This window comes from Megalobrama amblycephala, linkage group LG12, assembly GCF_018812025.1.
Source record: "Megalobrama amblycephala isolate DHTTF-2021 linkage group LG12, ASM1881202v1, whole genome shotgun sequence".
NCBI classification, from domain to species: Eukaryota; Metazoa; Chordata; class Actinopteri; order Cypriniformes; family Xenocyprididae; genus Megalobrama; species Megalobrama amblycephala.
In genome coordinates this window covers 15,067,778-15,089,615 of record NC_063055.1, presented here as the reverse complement: position 1 = coordinate 15,089,615, position 21,838 = coordinate 15,067,778, and the positions used below count along the sequence as shown (strand labels likewise).

General features: G+C 41.5%; 1 protein-coding gene across 2 annotated transcripts; it reads left to right on the top strand.

Annotated features, from left to right (window-relative positions):
• Positions 1 to 1,192: 1,192 nt before the first annotated feature.
• Positions 1,193 to 19,214, top strand: LOC125279416 (cytosolic sulfotransferase 3). Of its 2 annotated transcripts, XM_048209081.1 has the most exons (8): positions 1,209 to 1,400; positions 1,679 to 1,817; positions 5,380 to 5,508; positions 17,521 to 17,621; positions 18,029 to 18,155; positions 18,352 to 18,449; positions 18,537 to 18,711; positions 18,792 to 19,214. In XM_048209081.1, exons 1-8 carry the CDS (start codon positions 1,377 to 1,379, stop codon positions 18,902 to 18,904), a joined length of 906 nt encoding a protein of 301 aa, XP_048065038.1. In that variant the 5' UTR covers positions 1,209 to 1,376; the 3' UTR covers positions 18,905 to 19,214. The 2 variants fall into 2 exon arrangements, with proteins under 2 accessions (XP_048065039.1, XP_048065038.1); XM_048209082.1 differs by lacking the exon at positions 5,380 to 5,508 and having other exon boundaries at positions 1,193 to 1,400.
• The last annotated feature ends 2,624 nt before the right edge of the window (positions 19,215 to 21,838 follow it).

The window sequence follows — 21,838 nt, the reverse complement described above, 5'->3', positions numbered from 1 at the left end:
ATGTCACCTGTTGGAGTTTGAGTTCCTTGCTGCTGTCGCCTTTGGTTTGCTTAGTTGGGGAAACTTGACATTTGACTTGACATTTGATATTCAACAGTGTTTTGATCTGCCTGCATTGACACTATTCTTTAAGAGCTGCTGTGCAGCCAAAATAATGTACCAGTTATCAATGTAAAGCTGCTTTGACACAATCTACATTGTAAAAAGCGCTATATAAATAAAGGTGACTTGACTTGACCTGTTAATCATTAGGTAATGTTTAATAAGTTCATTAGTAAATATTAACAAGCATATCTCATATTTTAGGTATGTGAATATAATGATCTGTTAAGCATTATATAATGTTTGTTAATGATTTATTAATGAAAGTTATTGTTACCTGAATAGTTTTTAAGAGAAAACTCTTAGCTAAGATTTTTTACTGTTATTTAGGGGAACTCTTAGTAATAAGATAAAATCTTTTGTGAATGTATCTGTCATGGGTGGTTGCAGGCAGGTAGACGAAGAAGACATAGATCCAACAAGGTTTAATGATGAATATACACAATGCACAAACTTGCAGGGCAGCATACACTAACTGTAACATAGATCGGACAAGGAATGCAGGAAAGAAACAACTTAAGTAGTGAATACAAACAAGGATGATTAATAGGACACAGCTGACACATATGAACTAATAATGATGGAAACCCAGAACACATGATGAATAAAAACGAACTGAAGGTCCATGACGACAGAAACTAACAGAACATAATGGTGACACTATCAAATAATATTGTAATATTTTGATTGGTTTACTGACATTGAAAATGTACAAATAAAAAAGTAATGTACAAATCATTTCTATCAGGAACAACAGAGAACTCTGAACACCTACTGCTGGGTACAAAGTGATAGTGAAATGCATTCCTCAAGTTTAGGGTGTTTCAGCATTACAGAATAAAAAAAAACACTGGGGGAAGGGCCTTTTTACTTCCTCCAGTGCACAAAGAAAAACACACTGCTCCTCTGAGATCAACACTAAATTCCTGTTACAACCCAAAGCCAGTACCTGAGGGGCCCCACTAGCACTGGGAAGTGAACAAAGAGGGAAGAGAGAGAGAGAGAATAGAGAGTATACGAGAAACTACATCTGTGATTATCATTATGGAAAGTGTATTGAGTGTAGAATTTCTGAACTTGAATAACCGGTTGGTTCATGTTGAGTGCAAAGTACGGGGCGGGGGAGGGGGACGAGGGTGGAAGGACAAGATAAGCTGTGATTTGTAGATAGAAGCATTGCATGACAGCACAGAATGTAGTTTAACGCAGAATATCTTCAAGAAACATTTGAGCAGAGCAGAAGAGAAGAACAAAAGGAGCACCTTTTCACCATAATGGAAACCCCTGATTCGTCCTCAGTGAGTAAATACATATTTTAAATATTTTGAAGAAAATCACATTAATAAATCAAAAGCCATATACCATCAGAGCTCATAAAGGGTCTGTAAGGGTCTGTAAATGCTGTATTTAAAAATACATTTATTTATGTATGTTTTGAATTTTAAATTTTTTTCCGGGACTGTATTGTTGCACCTATTGCTTAACTAAATAACCTGAAATAAAATGGTTATTCCAATGCAGGAATTAATGCAGTGAAACCACAGCAATAGTAACCTGAGACTTTTTAACACTTTAGATGAAACTACCCAGTCGGCCTGAACTGTTTGATTTTGAGGGTATTTCTATGGTCCACTACTTCACTGACAACTGGGAAAAGGTGAAAAACTTTCAAGCAAGACCTGATGACGTTCTGATCGCCACTTACCCCAAAGCAGGTGAGGATAATTTAGCCAGCATGTGATGTGACCACTGATCTTATATAAACTACCATATAAGATAAATATAAGCAAATCAGCATGTTAGCATATTAGAATGATTTCTGAAGGATCATGTTATACTGAAGACTGGAGTAATGATGCTGAAAATTCAGCATTGCCATCACAGGAATAAATTATATTTTTAAATATATTAAAATAGAAAACAGCTTTTTAAAATTGTAACAATATTTCTGTCATGTGTATGTTCTGTTTACCTCTGTTCTGTCTTGTCTGCATTAGTCCTCATTAGTCATTATGGTTTCTAATTAAGTCTCGTCAGCTGTTCCCGTTTAGTAGTCATTATCTGTGTATTTAAGTTCCTGCCTGTTCTGTGTTCTTTGACAGTCATTGTATAATGTAAGATGTTACTGGTGTAACCCATTAATGCAAGCGGGTCAGTCCATCGCAGAGCCAGAAGCAGATCTAGACCTGATTGATCTGTGGTCTGCGGATCCAATTCCCACCCAAGTCCCCACCCCCGAATCCTCCTCGTCTTTGCCGGTCCCGTCCGGTTATCTGGATGCTCCGGTCCCGTCCGGAGATCTTCTGTCCGTTTCCCTGCCTGACTTCCTGATCCCGTCTCCATCACTGGTCACGGCCAGTCCCCAGGATCTGTTGGTACCACGGGTGTCGTCAAGCTCCTCGGCTCTGTCCCCGCTGCTCACACTATGCGGTCATCCTCTTCACCTCGGGCATCACCTCCATCAGCTTGGCTTGAGACCGAGTCCCCGCCTCCAGGGGAGCCTCCAGGCCCACATCTCCATCTCGACCCGTCAGCCCGTCACCATCGCTTAGGCTCACCGCTCCCTCAACATTGCCGTGGCCCGTCTGTCTGGATGCTCCGCTGGGCTCACTCGTCACTCCAGGTCGGCCTCCGGCGGTCGACGCCCAGCTTCCGCTACGGACTTCCAGGATTCCAGCTGCGCCGGAACCCTGCACCCCTACAGCGTCATCGGGCTCCTCCCTTCCTCCGACCTCCCCATCATGCTCGCTCGCCCCATCGTCACCCCAGTCATCCGAGTCCCCGTCATCGCCTCGGTCCCGCGAGCCAGCAGCTCAGCGCCAGGCTTCCAGGCCTGCGATGTTGCCTAGGTCCATCAGCCGCTATGTTCCGCCGGCGTCTTCACTCACCATGGTTCCGTCACCGCTGATTGGTTCCAGGGTTTCGTCCGCCTCTGCAGTCAGGATCTCACCCTGGCTCCTCCCACCGTCAACTTCACCATGGTGCCCGTGGTCTACTCCTCCAGGTTGCTGTCTGTCAACAGCTCCACGCCCTCCACCGAAGCCTCTGCCCTATCTCTTCTTTATAGACTTTGTTACGGTGCGAGGACACGCCTTTCCGAGGGGGGGGGGGGGGGCGTAATGTCACGTGTATGTTCTGTTTACCTCTGTTCTGTCTTGTCTGCATTAGTCCTCATTAGTCATTATGGTTTCTAATTAAGTCTCGTCAGCTGTTCCCGTTTAGTAGTCATTATCTGTGTATTTAAGTTCCTGCCTGTTCTGTGTTCTTTGTCAGTCATTGTATAATGTAAGATGTTACTGGTGTAACCCGTTATGCTCTCCTGTTGGGTTAAAGACTGTGTTTTCTGCTATTACCTTCGTCGTGAGTTTTCTAAGATACCAGAACCGTAACAATTTCAATGTAGAACTGTTTTTACTGTATTTTGATTAAATAAATGCAGCCATGAAGAGAATAAGGGACTTCTTTCAAAAGCATAAAAAAAACTTGCCGACCCCAAACATTTAAACATTATAGTGTATATCTCATATAGTTCAGTGGATTTTTCAGGTTGACAAGTCAGTAAGAGCTGTGGTGATGTCATCAATATCATACACTCCCATCACCTTTTTGAGCTCACAGAAGTGGCATGTGACTGTGAGCAGCACTGTAGATTTTATGACAAATAAATAAAAATCACGATTATTTTTGCCAAACAATCACTGTATTGCAGATGCAGTTATTTGATTTAAATAATCTAAAGTAGCTGTTTCTCTAGTTTAATGTGATGCTTTGCATTCATGCTAACTTCAAACCCACATGCTAAAACAGTTAGCTTTGTTTGGCTGCTTTGGGTGGGGATAGTTGTAACAGTTCATTAAAAATGTTACAATCAACTCCTTATGATGATTTCAATAAGTCCAGTTATCAATCACATCCCCTGTTAAGACAAAGTCATGTGAATTTTTTGTTGCACATCAAAGGATTTGTGGTAAATGTGTTTACATCATAGTTTATGTGCATGTCTTATCAGGTAAAAACATTATCTGCCTCAATTGAGCACATAAGTTTGTGTTTGTGAGCATGTGCATGTTTTTACAATTTATATGCGTCTTTGCATTTCCATCAAGCGTTTTGTTTTATGTGATATCCCAAAATTCATATAAAAATAGGTGGATGGCAATTTGCTAGTAACTGAACCCTGTTGTAACAGGAATACAGTACACACACGAACAATCACACAAACATACACAGCAGTTGCTTTTGTGCTAAAAAGTCCTTAAAGAAACACAATATAATGTTTTTTGTCACTTTAAATTGTTCACTTTATTCAAAATTGATTCTTTGTTCTTTAATAAAGTTCATGCATAAATTAGATGCTGTGCAAATTACCTCTCATTGGTACATCTATCCTCAGCTAGAGATCTAGCTCAAACAACCACTGAGTTAGTGATGCTCAAACAAAAAGTGTTACTTCCATCCCCAGTCTCCCTTAAAATGGGCTATTGTTGCTGTACTTGAAGTATTCATACACAAGCTACACATTTTGCAAAACTTCACTAAATTTTACACCACTTCTGGTCAGTTCATTCATTCTCCAATTTGCGTATCTAATTTAGGTTTTGCAGGGATACTGGAGCCTATCCCAGCATTTCAGTCCAAAGGCAGGGGAACACCCGGAATGGATTACTAGAGCTCTTCTGGTGTTTAGTAATAATAGTATTTCTACTGCTCTCTTTATGGTAACTTGACTGACAAGTTTATGAATACTGAATAAATGCTGCTGATGTAAATGTCTTCATCTGACATCACAAAATTGTGGAAGTTTGGTTTCAGGGTAATCAGGGTATGCAGGCCACCCTGCCCACTGTGAGAGGAAGGGAGGGTTGATTTAGTGAAATCATAGTCACTTTAATATATGATGTTTTATTAGACAGGTGAGCAACTGTTTGGATACTTTTGTTGACAGAAAACTATAATTTGTTATATAGCTGAACACGGTTAGTCTTATTGTTTTCTTGATTTACCGTGAGTAACATTTTATACCCAAAAAGTAAATCAGACTATACTAAGTGTCTAACATAGCATAATCAGAAAGAGCTTTATTGGTAGTAACAGTAATATAGCATTTTCTCCACCATACAATGTTTTAAAATGATTTGCATGCCATTTAGCACCTCAAATCATCCAGCTTTTATTAATATATTTTAATTTGTTAATAAAAACATTAGATGTAGTACATATTACCTAAGATTTCAAACACAAAATAAAGCAGGATTCTACTCTCCATTCTTCTTCTAGGTACCACCTGGGTTTCTTATATTCTAGACCTCCTGTATTTTGGTAAGGGAGATCCAGAGCGCCAGACTTCCCAGCCTATCCATATGAGAGTGCCATTCCTGGAGTCATGTTTTCATATTATACCATCAGGTCAGAGATCACACTATAACGAGGGTTCACTGAATTTCAGTTCCCTTTCGATACTTCACTCGTACTGCGTATGGGGAAAGGTCTCCCTTTTTCCCCGCTGCTGAAGCCTTTTTCAATAACGCAGTGTAACTGCATCGTCATTGGTTCACTCATAGACAAGTTGTTGAACCAATGACGGCGCGGCATAGCTGCGCGACCTATGGCGACAAAGCGCGCGAATATTCCCGCCGAAATGGGCGGGGTTAGGGGCTATATAAGCAGGCGTTTCGCCATAGGATTTCAGTGTTTTCTCCTTCAGCGACGACCTCTACTTCTCTTCGCTGATCTCCGCCCGGTTGAGGACAGCGCCGGCGCCCTCACTGACTGCAGCTTCTGCGCCGTCGTCGAGCCGCCGCCTCCCGCTTCCCGCTCCCGGCCGCTTCCTGTGCGTCCCCTGCCGCCATCCGGCGCGCCACCTGAGAGCTTCACCCGCGGCTTAACGCTGCTCTAAAAGAGCGATTTCAGTGGTTTTCACCGCTTCTAAGAGCTTCCGCGGCCCTCGCCACTCTACAAAGAGCCACCCAACTGCCATTTTCACGGCACTGGCGTCTCACGATGCCCCGTCACTCATGTGCTACGTGCAGGGCCCCCCTGCACGATAGCGACGGTCACAGCGAGTGTGTCGCCTGCCTGGGCAAGCCCCATGCGGACGGCGCGCTTGCTGGAGACTCATGCCCGCACTGCGAGTGCATGAGTCTCAGTTCCCTGCGCTCGCGGGTCGCCTTCTTCACGGAGGGCGATCTCGCCGCTCGCGCCCTCCCGTCTCCTTCCTCCCGCGGACCGGCCAGGAAGAGACAGCGGGGTAGAGCGACTCAGCGCCCGGAGTTAGGCGAGCTCACGCCGGCCCAGCCCCCGCGTGCCTCGCCTTCTCCTCCGAGGGAACTCTCTCCCGTCCTGTTCTCTCGCCCTGAGCAGCGTCCCTCTGCCGAAGCAAGTGACCTCGTCTCATTCGGAGGAACAGACGACGAGCAGGATGACTCCATGTCACTTGCGGCTTCCGAAGCGGAAGGATGGGCTGGCGAGCCGGATGACCCCGCTCCCCCGCCTCCCTTGGAGCCCATTGAGCACGGCCAGGGCATGGATGCCGAGCTTTTCCGCATCCTGTCCAGAGCCGTGGAAGAGCTGGACCTCAAGTGGGCCCCTCCAGAGGAGCCATCTCGCGGCCGCCTGGACGAGTGGTTCCTGCCAGGCCGCCGCCAAGCACCTCGCCAGCGCTCAGCGCCCTTTTTTCCTGAGGTCCACGAGGAGCTCACGAAGTCGTGGCGCGCTCCGTATTCCGCCCGCCTTCACACAACGCACTGCTCCGCCCTCACCGCCGTCGACGGCGCCGAAGAGAAGGGATACGAGCACCTGCCACCCCTAGACGAAGCGGTGGCTGCTCACCTCTGCCCTCCCGCGGCTGTGGGATGGAAGACCAAGAGGGCCCTTCCTTCCAAGCCCTGTCGGACCACCTCTACTTTGGCTGGACGGGCTTACACCTCGGCGGGCCAGGCTGCCTCCGCGCTCCATACAATGGCCATATTTCAGGTCTTCCAGGCCAAACTCCTCCGCTCGCTGGACGAGTCTGGAATTGACGCGCCGGCTTTCAAGGACCTTCGCAGCGCCACCGACCTTGCCCTGCGAGCCACGAAGGCTACGGCCCAGGCCATCGGGCGTTCCATGGCACCTGTTGCGCCCACTCCAAACGCCGTTTTCACGGCGAACAATATTTCACGCCGAACAATATTTCACCTCATCTAAAAAAGAGCAAATTTCCTCTTCCACCCCTCTCGGTGTACGACCCCCTCAACGGCGGTCTGTCACCCGATATCATTCAACCCCTTGCCACTCGGGCCGAGGCCTGGCAGGCCATCCCCGATGTGTCAGAATGGGTTATGGGGATCGTAACCCAGGGCTACTCGCTCCAGTTTGCACGACGGCCCCCTCGCTTCGGCAGGGTGCTTCAAACCTCGGTCAATCCGGACGACGCTCATGTCCTCCGAGCCGAAGTTATGACGTTGCTAAGAAAGGGAGCTGTGGAAATAGTTTCCCCGACAGAGAGCGAGTCAGGCTTTTACAGCTGCTACTTTCTGGTCCCCAAGAAGGATGGTGGTCTCAGACCCATTCTAGACCTCAGACTTTTGAATCACTCCCTCATGAGACGGAAGTTCTAAATGCTGACGCTGAAACAGATCCTCGCGCACATTTGCCCCGAGGACTGGTTCTGCTCGCTGGACCTGAAGGATGCGTATTTTCACATCCAGATAGCCCCCCGTCACAGACGATTCTTGAGATTCGCATACGAGAGAGTGGCGTACCAATATACGGTCCTGCCCTTCGGGCTGTCTCTGGCTCCTCGCACTTTCACCAAGTGCATGGACGCGGCGCTTTCCCCTCTGAGGCAAATGGGAATCCGGGTCCTGAATTATCTCGACGACTGGCTCATTCTAGCCCGTTCGCGAGCCGAGCTGGAACACCACAGATCCGTGCTCCTCAGCCATTTACAATGTCTGGGTCTCAGGGTCAACTTAGCCAAGAGCTCGCTGTGCCCCACCCAGCGAATCTCGTTTCTAGGGGCAGTTTTCGACTCAGTCCGCATGACGGCAGTAGTCTCGCCGGAGCGCGCTCTAACGATTCAGCAGCTCACGGCCTCAATCAAGAACAAAGCCTGTCTCCCTCTGAAGTTTTTCCAGAGGCTACTAGGGCTGATGGCTTCCGCCTCCCCGGTGCTGCAGCTCGGCCTTCTTCGGATGCGGCCTCTTCAGTACTGGTTGAAGTTCCGGGTTCCTCCCAGCGCCTGGCGGCACGGCCGCTTATGTCTCAAAGTCAATCAGGCCTGTCTTCTAGCCCTGAAACCTTGGATGGACCCTATGTGGTTCAAGCGCGGAGTACCCTTACAGGCGGTCTCACGAAGGACGGTGCTCTCAACGGACGCTTCCAACTCGGGTTGGGGCGCTGTGTGCGAGGGCAGACCGGCCTTCGGCTCGTGGAGTCACGAGGAAAGCCGTCTACACATCAACTGTCTAGAGATGCTAGCAGTGATGAAGGCCCTTCAGTCTTTTCAGGCTCACTTGACAGGACGTCATGTTCTAGTCCGATCGGACAGTATGACAGTGGTGTCATATTTAAACCACCAGGGCGGTCTCTCGTCCAGCCGCTTATGCGCTCTGGCGAAACGTCTTCTGGAATGGGCTCTTCCGAGGCTTCAGTCGCTCAGAGCGACTCATGTTCCTGGCAGGAACAATCTGGGCGCAGACATGTTGTCACGGAGCAACATCCCCTCCGACGAGTGGATGCTCCACCCCCAAGTGGTCCTCAAGATTTGGGAGTTCTTCGGGAGGGCAGAGATAGACCTCTTCGCCTCAGAAGACAACTCTCATTGCCCAACATTTTTCTCGAAGGAAGTCGATGCTCTGGCCCATACATGGCCCAGAACGCTCCTTTACGCCTTCCCTCTGATCGCACTGATCCCTCAGGTCATCAGGCGCATCAGAGAAGACCAACACAGAGTCCTTCTGGTGGCCCCGCTCTGGAGGAACCAAGTTTGGTCCTCGGAGCTGTTCAAGCTCTCCCTGAGAGCCCCGTGGCCGATTCCCCTGAGACGGGACCTCCTCTCTCAGGCAAACAGAACGATCTGGCACCCACAGCCGGAGCTTTGGGCTCTGCACCTCTGGTCCCTCGATGGGAGCCGACCAGCCTCCCTGGGGACGTCCTAAATACCATTTCTCAGGCTAGAGCCCCGTCCACGAGACGCCTCTATGACCAGAAATGGTCTGTCTTTGTTGATTGGTGTTCCTCACGCAACATAGACCCTGTGGAGAGTGACGTATCCTTCATACTGTCTTTCCTCCAAGAACGCTTGGAAATGGGGCGCACCCCTTCTACTCTTAAGGTCTACGTAGCAGCCATTGCGGCGTTCCATGCTCCCATTGCTGGTCAATCAGTGGGACGTAACGGCCTTATAATCCGTTTCCTGAGGGGTGCTAGGCGATTGAATCCTCCTCGCCCCCTCACCGTTCCCACTTGGGACCTCTCGTTGGTCCTCAGGGCCTTAAAGGGAGCCCCCTTTGAGCCAATGGGTTCAGCCGATCTCAGGCCCCTAACGCTAAAAACCGCTCTGCTGTTAGCACTGGCATCGGTTAAGCGCGTTGGCGATTTGCAGGCCCTCTCTGTGAGCCCTGCATGCCTTGAATTTGGGCCTGGAGACTCGAAGGTCGTTCTGAAACCTAGGCATGGCTACGTTCCTAAGGTGCTCTCAACCCCGTTTAGAGCTCAGGTCATCTCGCTTTCTGCTCTTCCTCCCTCGGCGGATGAACGAGAGCTAGAGCTACTCTGCCCAGTCAGGGCATTGAGGACCTATGTGGAGCGATCGCAGCCTTTCAGGCAGTCGGATCAGCTCTTTGTTTGTTTTGGTGGCCGCACCAAAGGGTCTCCGGTCTCAAAACAGCGCCTTTCCCGTTGGATAGTGGACGCTATTAACCTGTGCTACTCCTCACTGGGTGCAGACTGCCCCATAGGAGTCAGGGCCCACTCCACTAGAGGAATGGCTTCCTCGTGGGCTTGGTCCAACGGAGTTTCCATTCAAGACATCTGTGAGGCGGCCGGCTGGTCTTCGCCGTCCACTTTTGTCAGATTCTATCATCTCGATGTCCCGACCTTGCAAGCTCGGGTTCTTTCAGTGTGATTAAGCGGCCTCTGGCGAGTTCCGCTTCACACAACCCCAGGAATTATTTCCTTAAGTGTAACTAGGGTTCGATTAAGGCTTTGCCTTCTCGCTTGTCTTTTGGACCCACTCCCATGTGTCCAATATCAGGCTGTATCGTTCCCAGCCGTGGCACGGCGTGGTTGAATTCGTTCCCCATACGCAGTACAAGTGAAGTATCGAAAGGGAACGTACTCGGTTACTAACGTAACCTCGGTTCCCTGAGATACGGAACGAGTACTGCGTCACTTGCCATGCCACGAGGCTGCGGCTTCAGGGTCGTCGCTTCAGTCGATTACACTGAAATCCTATGGCGAAACGCCTGCTTATATAGCCCCTAACCCCGCCCATTTCGGCGGGAATATTCGCGCGCTTGGTCGCCATAGGTCGCGCAGCTATGCCGCGCCGTCATTGGTTCAACAACTTGTCTATGAGTGAACCAATGACGATGCAGTTACACTGCGTTATTGAAAAAGGCTTCAGCAGCGGGGAAAAAGGGAGACCTTTCCCCATACGCAGTACTCGTTCCGTATCTCAGGGAACCGAGGTTACGTTAGTAACCGAGTACGTTTCATTTCGTTCTTTTTTTTTTTTCAGCTCAATTTCCCAGTGAGTACAATTTTAAAAATTAACTTTTTTTAGTAGAACTTTTTTTTGACTTGACCACTGCATTCTTAGAATGCCATTTCACGCTGCAAAAGACATGAGGCATGAGTTGCGTCAACCAAACGTCCGCCAAACATAAGAACAGTAGGAAAAATAGCGCAATGGAATGCAAAAACCTATAAAGAACTACTACTGTATGTTTGATATTTCATGTTTGCATGATGGTGACAGGCTGAAAGATGCTGTTATTTTCTGTTTTTACAAAGCATTTGCTGTTAATAATAACCTGTTACTGGTGTTATTTATTGATATTGCTTTTTGGCTCAGAAATATGTAGCATTTTTCTTATTTTATATGATTTCTGAGTATATAGGATATGTTTAAGATAACATTTGCCTTCATATTTCATGCGTATTTTCTACAAAGAATTAATAAATAAGTCATTTGTTTTACATTTACACCATGTTGATCACTTCAGGTGTGGTGCACTTGGAATAGAATTTTTTTTAACCAGATGACTAATAAAGAGAATGTTACTTGTATCATATTGTAGATACATTTTAAGTTGAATAGTTAAAATAAATAAATAAATCGTGAAAAAAAAAAAGTCAATCGTTCTGAAAAAATAAAAATAAAAAAAATCAATATTTTATTTTTTTGCCATATCGCCCAACCTTACTTGGTTTTTCCATGTCAACTCAACTAGAGGCTTGAGTTGCTGGCTCAAATTTTTAATTTTGTTAATTTTTTTTTTTTTTATACACAGACAAACATAAATAGTTATGAAAGCCAAAATGTTAATTGTCACAGATGTATTTTTACAGAGTAATCCACTATTTTGTATTTGCCAAATTACAGGGGTGTAAAAATGACTTTATAAAGATGACAGCACCATTATTTTAATTTTACACAGAGATTGTTAGGTCTATTAGTAAAATCTGTTAACTTTACCATCTTTGTTTCATTATATGCCAACAATGACAGTTCAAAAATGGCAAAAAGCACTAATTGTGTTTTTTGCCTCAAGTTTGCATGCCTGTAACTAAAGAAGTAGTAAAGATATCTTAATATCCTTTTAGATTCTGGTTCTTAACAAACTTTCTTTTGGTATCTTAATTTTTAAGGCCCTCGATGGTTCAATCCAAGAGATATGGAGATCTTAATGCAGCTCCATGAGTAAATTGGTCAATTGTGCACATTTTGAGTGGTCAAAAACAAAATGTGGGTCACTTTGTATACAGCTGATACTGTTTTCATTTAAAGAGGAATATCTGATGATTTAAAGAGGAATATCTAATGTTGAAACTAGAATGTTCTTGTGTTTTTCTATCAACAAAATTGCATAGAACATACCTGTCTGAGTGCCATAAATATTCCTTTTCCAAAGTTTGCATGCCTGTAACTCTAAAGGTATTCAAGATATCTTAAAGGGGGGTATCACACATAGTTTCTGCCAATCTCATATTAATCTTGAGTACCTATAGAGTAGTAGTGCATCATTCATATCTCCGAAAAGTCTTTAGTTTTATCATATTTATAAAAGATACATACACTCTACCGAGTCTTTCCAAAAACAGTCGAGCCCCTGGAGGCATGTCGTGTGAGTGGATCTAAATAAGCTTTCAATGGTCAGCTAAAAAATGTATTTAAACACACACAATACCCCATCACATTATCCCTGGATAACTTTTGGATCACTATAATGAATATAGCGTATAGTGAATGATGAATAATGAATTTATGAATTCACTACGTTCGTGTTGTTGACATTATATGCACTTAGGCACACATTGCCAACAATACAGACATTTGAAGCAGTTTTACTCACCACCTGCGGTTCTGACTCGTAATCATTCCGGGATCATTATCGCTGTGACCGCTCCATCTTTCAGTTTCAAACGAAGTTTATGAGGATTTGGAAGAGTATTTTTGGCACAGAAATATTCCAACTCATGTTTTGAAACTTTGGCCATGTTTAGCATGAGAATCCAACTTTTTAACAGTGTAAATAAGTCAGAATACATGAAATAGCATTACCCCCCCCCCCCCCTTTTTTTTTATATCCTTCTAGATTCTCATTTTTAAGCTTTTCTTTTGGAATCTTCCTTTTTAAGGCCCTATATAGTTCAGTCCCATAGATATTGGTACCCCAATGTGACTCCATATACAAATTGTTGAATTTTACCCATTTTTCAAACTTTTTAAACAGCTGATAGTTATTGTGTTTAAAAAATGTCTGAAGAACAAATAACACTGAAACTAGAAATGTATCTTGTTTCCCTCTATCAAAACAATTGAACACAACACACCTCTCTGAGTTCGGAACATATTTCCAAAGTTTACATGTCTTTAATTCAAGAAGTTTTAAAGATATCTTAATGTCATTTTAGATTCTTGTTCTTATGGAACTTTTCTTTTGGAATCATCATTTTTAAGGCCTATATGGTTCGATCTCATTGACTGAACAATGCAGTATGCAGGGAACAATGCAGGGATGTCAATGCAGTAACGTGTAGTTGTGATATTGCATATTTGAATTCTCAGTAGCTTCAGAAGCTGTTAAAATGAACAAAATCCCATCTTCCAAATATTCCTAAAACTGATTCAAATATTCTTACAAATACACTTTTGAGAGCAAGTTAATGTGCCTCAATTTAACACTTTTCAGTGGATTTTTGGTACTCAGAGTTATGTTCTATGCAATTCTTTTGATAGAGGGAAACAAACTACATTTCTAGTTTAAACATTATTTATTCTTCAGACATTCATCTTAAAGCACAATAACTGTCGGCTGTGTGCAAAGTGAACCACATTTGGTTTTCAAACACTGAAAATTGTTAAGATTCAACAATTTGAACATGGAGGTGCTTTGAGATCCCCATATCTATGGGACTGAACTATATAGGGCCTTGAAAATTAAGATTTTTATGGAAAGTTTATTAATAATGAGAATCTTGAAGGCTTTTAGAGTTACAGGCATGCAAACTTTGGAAAAGGAATATTTACGACACTCAGATATGTTCTATGCAATTGTGTTGATAGAAAAACAGATACATTTCTAGTTTCAAAATTATTTGTTCTTCAGATATTCCTCCTTAAAAGAAAAAAGTATGAGCTGTATGCAAAGTGACCCACATTTTGTTTTTGACCATTAAAAATGTGTTCAATTTACCAATTTACTCATGGAGTCACATTAAGATCTCCATATCTCTTGGATTGAACCATCGAGGGCCTTTAAAATAAATGTATCTAAAGGAAAGTTCATTAAGAACCAGAATCTAAAAGGATATTAAGATGCATGCAAACTTGAGGCAAAAAACACAAGTGCCTTTTGTAGGGGTGTAACGATACGCTCAGGTCACGATACGGTACGTATCTCGATACGGAGTTCACGATACGATACGTATCACGATATTTTGAACAAAATGAAACTGAAATTCAAATAAGATTTATTAAAAAAACATGAACAAATTTCAATAATTTTCCTTGTTGTACATACAAGATCACATTTCAATAAAATAAATAAATATAAAATTTTAATAAAAACCTTCTGTATTCAAATTAACAGTTGAATAGGGCTGTCTGTCACTGAAAAAAATTTAAATTTAACATGAACTTAGAATTATGAATAGGGGCCGTTCACATATCGCATCTAAAAACGCGTGGAAGGCGCGGCCGCACCGCTTCTTCTTCTTTCCAAAGCGCTTGCGCTCCCCTGGCGTCGGTCGTTGCTATGCAACCATGAACTGAGCTCTCCAAGAGGATCAGGATGTTACTGCAAAGGATAAATGATTTCTAGCCCTTGCATTAGTTTTACTACGAGATATATTGATGGAGATAAGATATAAAAACCACCATGTACAGCTATGATCAGCTGTTCGGCTGAGCTTTTGATGTTTTGTTATGGAAAGGCCATAGCTGATCGGTTGATTCTTGTCACACGACCTGCGGTGCGCTTGCGGCATTCTGAGAAGTTCAGAATTGCATGCGCGTCGCGACCGCGTTGATCCCATTATGAGCGCGCCTGCCGCGCGGCTACATTTGAAAATAATAACTGACTTGCACGCGGAAAAGACGCAATATGTGAACAGCCCCACAGAACTTCTTAAAGCAAAGCATCGCAAGCGTCTTTTGCTTTTCTGTGAGCACAGCTGTTCCTGTGCACTGCGGTGAAAGAAAGCCACGACTTTTCTCACGCGACCATGCAAGAGACTGACATGAGAAACGTTTAAACCTGCTTGCAAGATTCAATGTGTGCCCGAAACACTTACTGAGCTGATTGAGACACACCATCTACGATAAATCGTTACACCCCTAATACTTATAGTAATTTAAAAATGTGGTAGCATTGGATCTGGACAGGAAGGATAACTCTGGGAGTTGGAAGGGGTGTGTCGCGATTCTGCCTTCTCACATCGCGATACAGGTTCGTGGACCTGCGTATCGCGATTTCGGTTTCATATCGCATATCGTTACAGCCCTAGCCTTTTGCCATTTTTGAACTGCCACCGTTGGCATATAATGCAACAAAGACTGCTAAACTCAACAGATTTTACTAATAGACCTACCAATCTCTGTGTAAAAATAAAATAATGATCCTGCAATCTTTCTAAAGGCATTTTTGCACCCCTGTAAATTGGCTCCAAATCTCAGGTGAAAACTGTCATTTTGACCCCCTCTTCAAAATTGTGGATTACTCAGTAAATATACTGTACATCTGTGACATTTAATATTTTAAATCGGCAGCCCTAGTAGGTACTAAAAACTGCATACCAAGAACACCCCACAAGATTTGCCATTTTAAAGAGGCTGTGACCTTCTAGCCATCACTATTTGGCCCACTCACTCAGTTAATTTCACTTGCATATTTTTCATGTTTTCAACACATGAAATTCAAGAACTGATTGTTCACTCCCTTTGTAATATATCCCTCTCCTTGAACAGGTTGCATTGTAATGATATAATCAATGTTATCCACTTCACCTCTCAGTGGTTTTAATTGTTGTGGCTCATCAGTGTATGACTTAACCAAAACTGTTGAGTTGCGTCTGTAATAAATGTAAAAAAGGGTATAATTAGCTGAGTGGTGCAGGAGCTAATGAAAAATATAAGTTGATCAGACCAATCAGACAAAACTTGAAGGCAATCAGCAAGAGGGGGCATATACATTCATGATAGAGGACGAGAGAGAGTGAGCAAGCGACACGTGTAGAAAGACTGTAGAAAGAGATATTACTAAAGAGGAAAAGTTCAGAGGAATATAATTGGAAAAAGAAGGGTTACAATCAGGCAAGGAGCTAGGAAAAGCTTTATAGCACTGGAGAGATGTTAGAAAGTGGGAAGGCCTGGAAATGGACACAGAGGTTGCTTTGTTTCTGCTCGATACATGAGTGACATTGGTTTTTGCTGTGTTTCACAGACCCAAGATACTTTTGTATGCTGTTGTTGTATCACAACTGATTTATCCACTTGCGCTAGCTGTCTGATGCGCCAGTTGTTAGTCATTACCTGTGTTGCATAGCGTGTTTGTTATTTTGTAGTTTGGAACAATGAAGGGAGGGGTGTGTTTCTTTTGCATAGGGGTGTGTTTGTTTGGGTGTCAATTTCAAATATCGGTTTCTCAGAAGTCGCTTACTACACCTTTAACACTTAGAGTGGGACATTGTCCTACTAACTGATGGTAACAGAGGAATCCACACTAGAGCAGCTTTCCCTGCCAGCGTGTGGCTGTGGATTTCTAGTTTTGCAACTGCCTTGTTGGTTCTCTAATAGATACACTAGAGGTAGTTGAGGTGTCAAGGGTAGTTTGTAAATACCAAGCTATATGTCAAAGAAAGCAGCTTCTAATGCAAATTGGCTGGCCATCAGACTTGGCCATCAAGTCTATTAATTTACTGAGGCCTACTGGTAATCTACGAAGCATATGATCACAAACAACCTCAGTATATGCTATAGCACCTGGTTTACACTGCTTCAACTTCTCCATTAAAGACATTTGCTTATGATCAATTTTTGCACTTCTATCCACTCCTCAACCATCATTTTCATGAATATAAGTCACACCACAAATAAACAATCAATAAAAATATGATAAACTTGCATTAAAGAGCCCCAGCAAAACAGATACATGATGACCCTAAGCTTGTCCAATTAAGCAAATGTAACTGGTCCGTTGTCTGCATTGCATTTTGTCTGCGTTGTTAAAAATGTACCTGTTACACAAACACACTCAAAGCACAAAATACCATACACCTGCATTACGATAAATCTGGAATCAGTGTGACACACTTCCTTGCAATCCCCCACCCCCTTTTGATTGTAATAACTGTTTTCTTCTTTTTCATTTCATTGTTATGGACAGATCTTGGGCTTTTTACATAGTTACAATTTTAAAAATATAATTAAAAATATAATTAAAAAATCCCTCCTCCAAGATTAGTAATCTGACCGCTTGGTATAAGAGAAAAAATACTGACCGTCGTCATCATCAGAGTTGCCGATTCCTGCACTATCCTACGTTAAGAACTAAGGGAATGTTTGTTTGTTTTTAAAATACAAATTTCAAATTTTTCTGTATGTATTCACATACAGTAGCCCCTATTTTGTAGTGACATGAGATCATGTCTTGGCTGAGTGACACTAGGACACATTAAATTTAGAACCACATTTTTCACTAACTTTTTCAGGGACAGAACTGGCTGATAATCTGCCCACGTCTCCTCGTCTCATCAAAACTCATTTACCTGTTCAGCTTGTGCCAAGGTCCTTCTGGGAGCAGAACTCAAAGGTAGAATATATGGGGTTTTATTGAAATAAAATGTTTAGCAGTTGTGGTACATTGCTATTAAAACTGTTTGTTAAAAAAAACCTACAACTTGAACTATTTAAAGAACAAAAATGTTGGGGGTGATATAAAGACATTTTTGTGTCTAAATTGTTGCTTTACTTAGAGAAATTTGGTACTGATTATTTCTAGTAATCCAAATATTTAAAGTGCACCTCATGTTTTGTTAACATTATTTTTTACATTTTGAATGTGGTTTTACTTATCTTTGATATAACCATTTTTCTTCATCATTTGTTTTCTTCATGCAAAAGTATACCTGTTACAACATACTAATCTTTAAGTTACTTGTGTAGTAAACTCTCATTTTAATGTCCTGTTTCATGTTATATTTTCTTCACTCATTCTAGATTGTGTATGTAGCTCGGAATGCAAAAGACAATGCAGTTTCATATTTTCATTTTGATCGAATGAACATGGCACAGCCTGAACCAGGAGACTGGAACACCTTCTTACAGAAATTTATGGAAGGAAAGAGTAAGAAAAATACTTCTTTATGTCTATTTTAAGTCAGTTACAATGTCAAACTTAAAAAAAAAAAAACATTTTAAAATCTGGGGAAAATAAATTAAATTTTTAAAAAAGCTTCAGTTTCGCTATTATGTGCAACCCCTACATAAATCAATAAATTTGTCACTTGAAATTTGATTTAACATCAGACATTTCTTCCTAGATGTGTTTGGTCCTTGGTACGACCATGTCATTGGATGGTGGGAGAAAAAACAGACTTATTCTAACCTGCTATACTTGTTCTATGAGGATTTGGTTGAAGTAAGTTCATAAAGTTACATTTTTATCAAGCATAAAATCAGTATGATAAATGTGTGTAAAGTGTATATTTTTCCATGTCTTTTTCAGGACACAGGACATGAGGTGGAACGTTTGTGTTCTTTCTTGGGTTTGTCCACCTCAGTAGAAGAGAGAGAGAAAATAACAAAGGGGGTTCAGTTTGATGCCATGAAACAGAACAAGATGACCAACTATTCCACACTCCCAGTCATGGATTTCAAGATCTCACCCTTTATGCGAAAAGGTTTATAAACTACTGAATCATCTCATTTAGTCCCTCTGAATTCTGTTCTTTAACTTGCTTTAATCTTTTCTTTCCAAAAGGTAAAGTTGGAGACTGGAAAAATCACTTCACTGTGGCACAAAATGAACAGTTTGATGAGGTCTACAAAGAGAAGATGAAGAATACCACTGTCAAGTTTCGCACTTTGATTTAACTTGAGTTTTTCCTCCAGGGTAACTAAATTAATAATTAAGTTATTAATAATTAATCTGACAGAATTATAGTCAATTTATAGAAATTTGTCCATTTATTAAATAAATTATAAGCAAGCCATTCATAGGTCAATTTCTGTGAAATTTAATTTCTATCTTTTTACCAGTCTGTTTAAAGGAACAATGTCAGAAACGTGTCATTATGGTACCAGTAGTGGCCCAGAAATTACACAATGCAACTTTAATTATAATCAACAAGGTTACATTTCTATTTACTAACAAATAAATTAATAAAACATAATGTAAATAAAACAAAACGTGTCTGTGTTATTTATTTAAAATTTCATAGGAATATGACTAGCATAGCTTTCATGTCAGACACAGGTAACTATGACATTTTGCACATATTTGTATTTTACCTGGCAAACCATCTGGTGCGCTCACAATCCGGATTTATTTTTATCTCTGTATAAGATTTTTGATGGTCATTGTTATGTCCAGAGCCGTAAGGGGTTTTGTTGTCGTGCCCAAGTATGTTTTGCATGTGTTTTTCTCTTTCTCTCTCTCTCTCTGTCTCTGTCTCCCCACAGACCAAGTGTTACCACCTTACTTCAATAATCCATTTGTGATTGGATGATGGGAAGGGAAAGAGAGTATTTAAGCTGCAGCTACCATCAGAGCAGTGTTAGTGGTGGCTTTACGTGTTCAACAGCTTTGAGGTCTCATCTGCAACCCCAGACTTGATGTGTGGGCAGTGCCCATTCTGAATCTGATACACCTATTTTTCTTTTGTATAACTTTGTAAATAAAAACTGCTTTCATTTGTGAAATATGTGGTTATTTGAGTTGTTGTGAAACAATTCTGGGTCTGGAGATTGAGGTGGTTTCATGCTGTTGCACATTCATTCACCACCATCCATTTTGCTGTTGCACTTCTCCCCTAGACCAATCAAGAAATCGTAACAATCATAACTCCATGGACCCTTTTCACAAACCATGATGACACATTTCCACAGTTATCAACATAGTTTTCATTTTTAACAAATTTAATACACATTTATTACTTTGTGTTATATGACCTTGGCAATAAGTGAAATGAATTAACACTGCTGCGAGGGTCTTTCTAATACAACAGCTGAGGCAGTAATGGCAAATTTGACATCTTTCTCCTTTTTCACCAACGTAATCAATGTCTGTATATTTTTTCCTCTTTTGGGAAATGCTATATATTTTTTTTCTTTTGCTATTGGAGCAATTTAAGAAAGAAAAATATTGCTGTCATCTCCCAGTCACCACTATAGAAGTTTACCCAACTCTGACTTCCGCTTCTGAGAAACCTGGAATTTTTTTTTATTTTTTATTATTATTATTATTATTATTATTATGCAAGACAATTACAAAATTTACAGATGAGAAATTAAACGCAAAATACAAAAACAAAGACCAACAAAACATACATATTACATACATAACAGCCAGTACCATTTGAGTATGTGTGTGTATTTGTTTTTGTAACTGTAAGTGTAACTGTGTGTGGGAGTGGAAATAGATGAATAAAGGAGCATGTAGGGAAGTACAACAGACATAACCAGAGTTGGAAAATGGGGGATGAGGAAGGTGATAGTAATAGCAATATTAATAATAATAATAATAATAATAATAATAACAATAACAATAATGATACATTCAATTAATAAGAAATGACAAATAGTAAAAATAGTATTAGCAGTAGTAGCAATGATAAACACATTAACAAATATACTCATTTCATCTGGAATGAGGGGGAGGTTAAAGGACCAGGAAGAGGACAAATAAAGATAATAGTAGCAGTAATAGCAATAATAATAATAATAATAATAATAATAGTAATAATAAATATAGCTGCGAGCAGCGATGACGGGCCAAAGCCCGGTGGCACCACCACCCCGGTGGCTTCAGGTCAACTGTGCATGGCGGGGAATGAGCATTGAATGAGGAATTCACACCACATTTACTGTAGCAGCTGATGCTCCTATGATCACAAACCACAACAGCTACATCCATGAAATAATTTAAAATTAGATGAATTTCATGTCATAAAGTGTCATAGGTCGTTTTGAAGGTTTTGAATTATATTTTTCTAAACCATTGTCACTGACACCACCTCCCCTCTCCCCCATTACACACACACACACATACACAGACACACAGAGGCATTTAAGAACCAGTTCAAGACTAACCAGTTAGTTGAGTTAGATTATTCAAAAACATCTAAACAATAAGAATAAAATCTATATTGTGACAGAAATTAGTACTTGACAATCTCTTAATATATACATTTAAATGTAGTACTAAGTAAAACTATTTATAGTAAAATTATGATTCACTGTTAAAAATATTATATTTTCAGATGAATTTATTAAAGGTGTTTCATTAACAAAATTATTAAACTAATTATATAAAACTATATAGTCAGTGAACTACAATATTGCAGCAATATTGTATATTGCTATATTGAGGCTCAAAATCTTTTGTCTAAATGTAGTGTAAATCTAAGTCCAGTATTATATATATATATATATATATATATATACATACACACACACACATTCTGTAATTTCTCAAACTGTGTAATGATTGATAAAAACATTCATTACACTAGTATTCAAATATTATATGCACTACAAAATATTGATAAAAAATAATTTCTTCACCTTTTCAAATGTATTTTTTTATAATGATGAATGTGTAAAAGAAAATAATATTGTCTTGTACGAGCTAGGGCTGCAACTTGCAAAATTAGTAATAGCTAATAATAATCACAGGAAACTGTGCACACTTTTACTTTCTAACAAAAACTCATTCTGTATGATTTATAAGCCTTTTGAAAAATGGGGACAAGGGCACATGATTTCCTCATAAGTCACCTCTTTTTGTAATACTTATGTCATACCCAT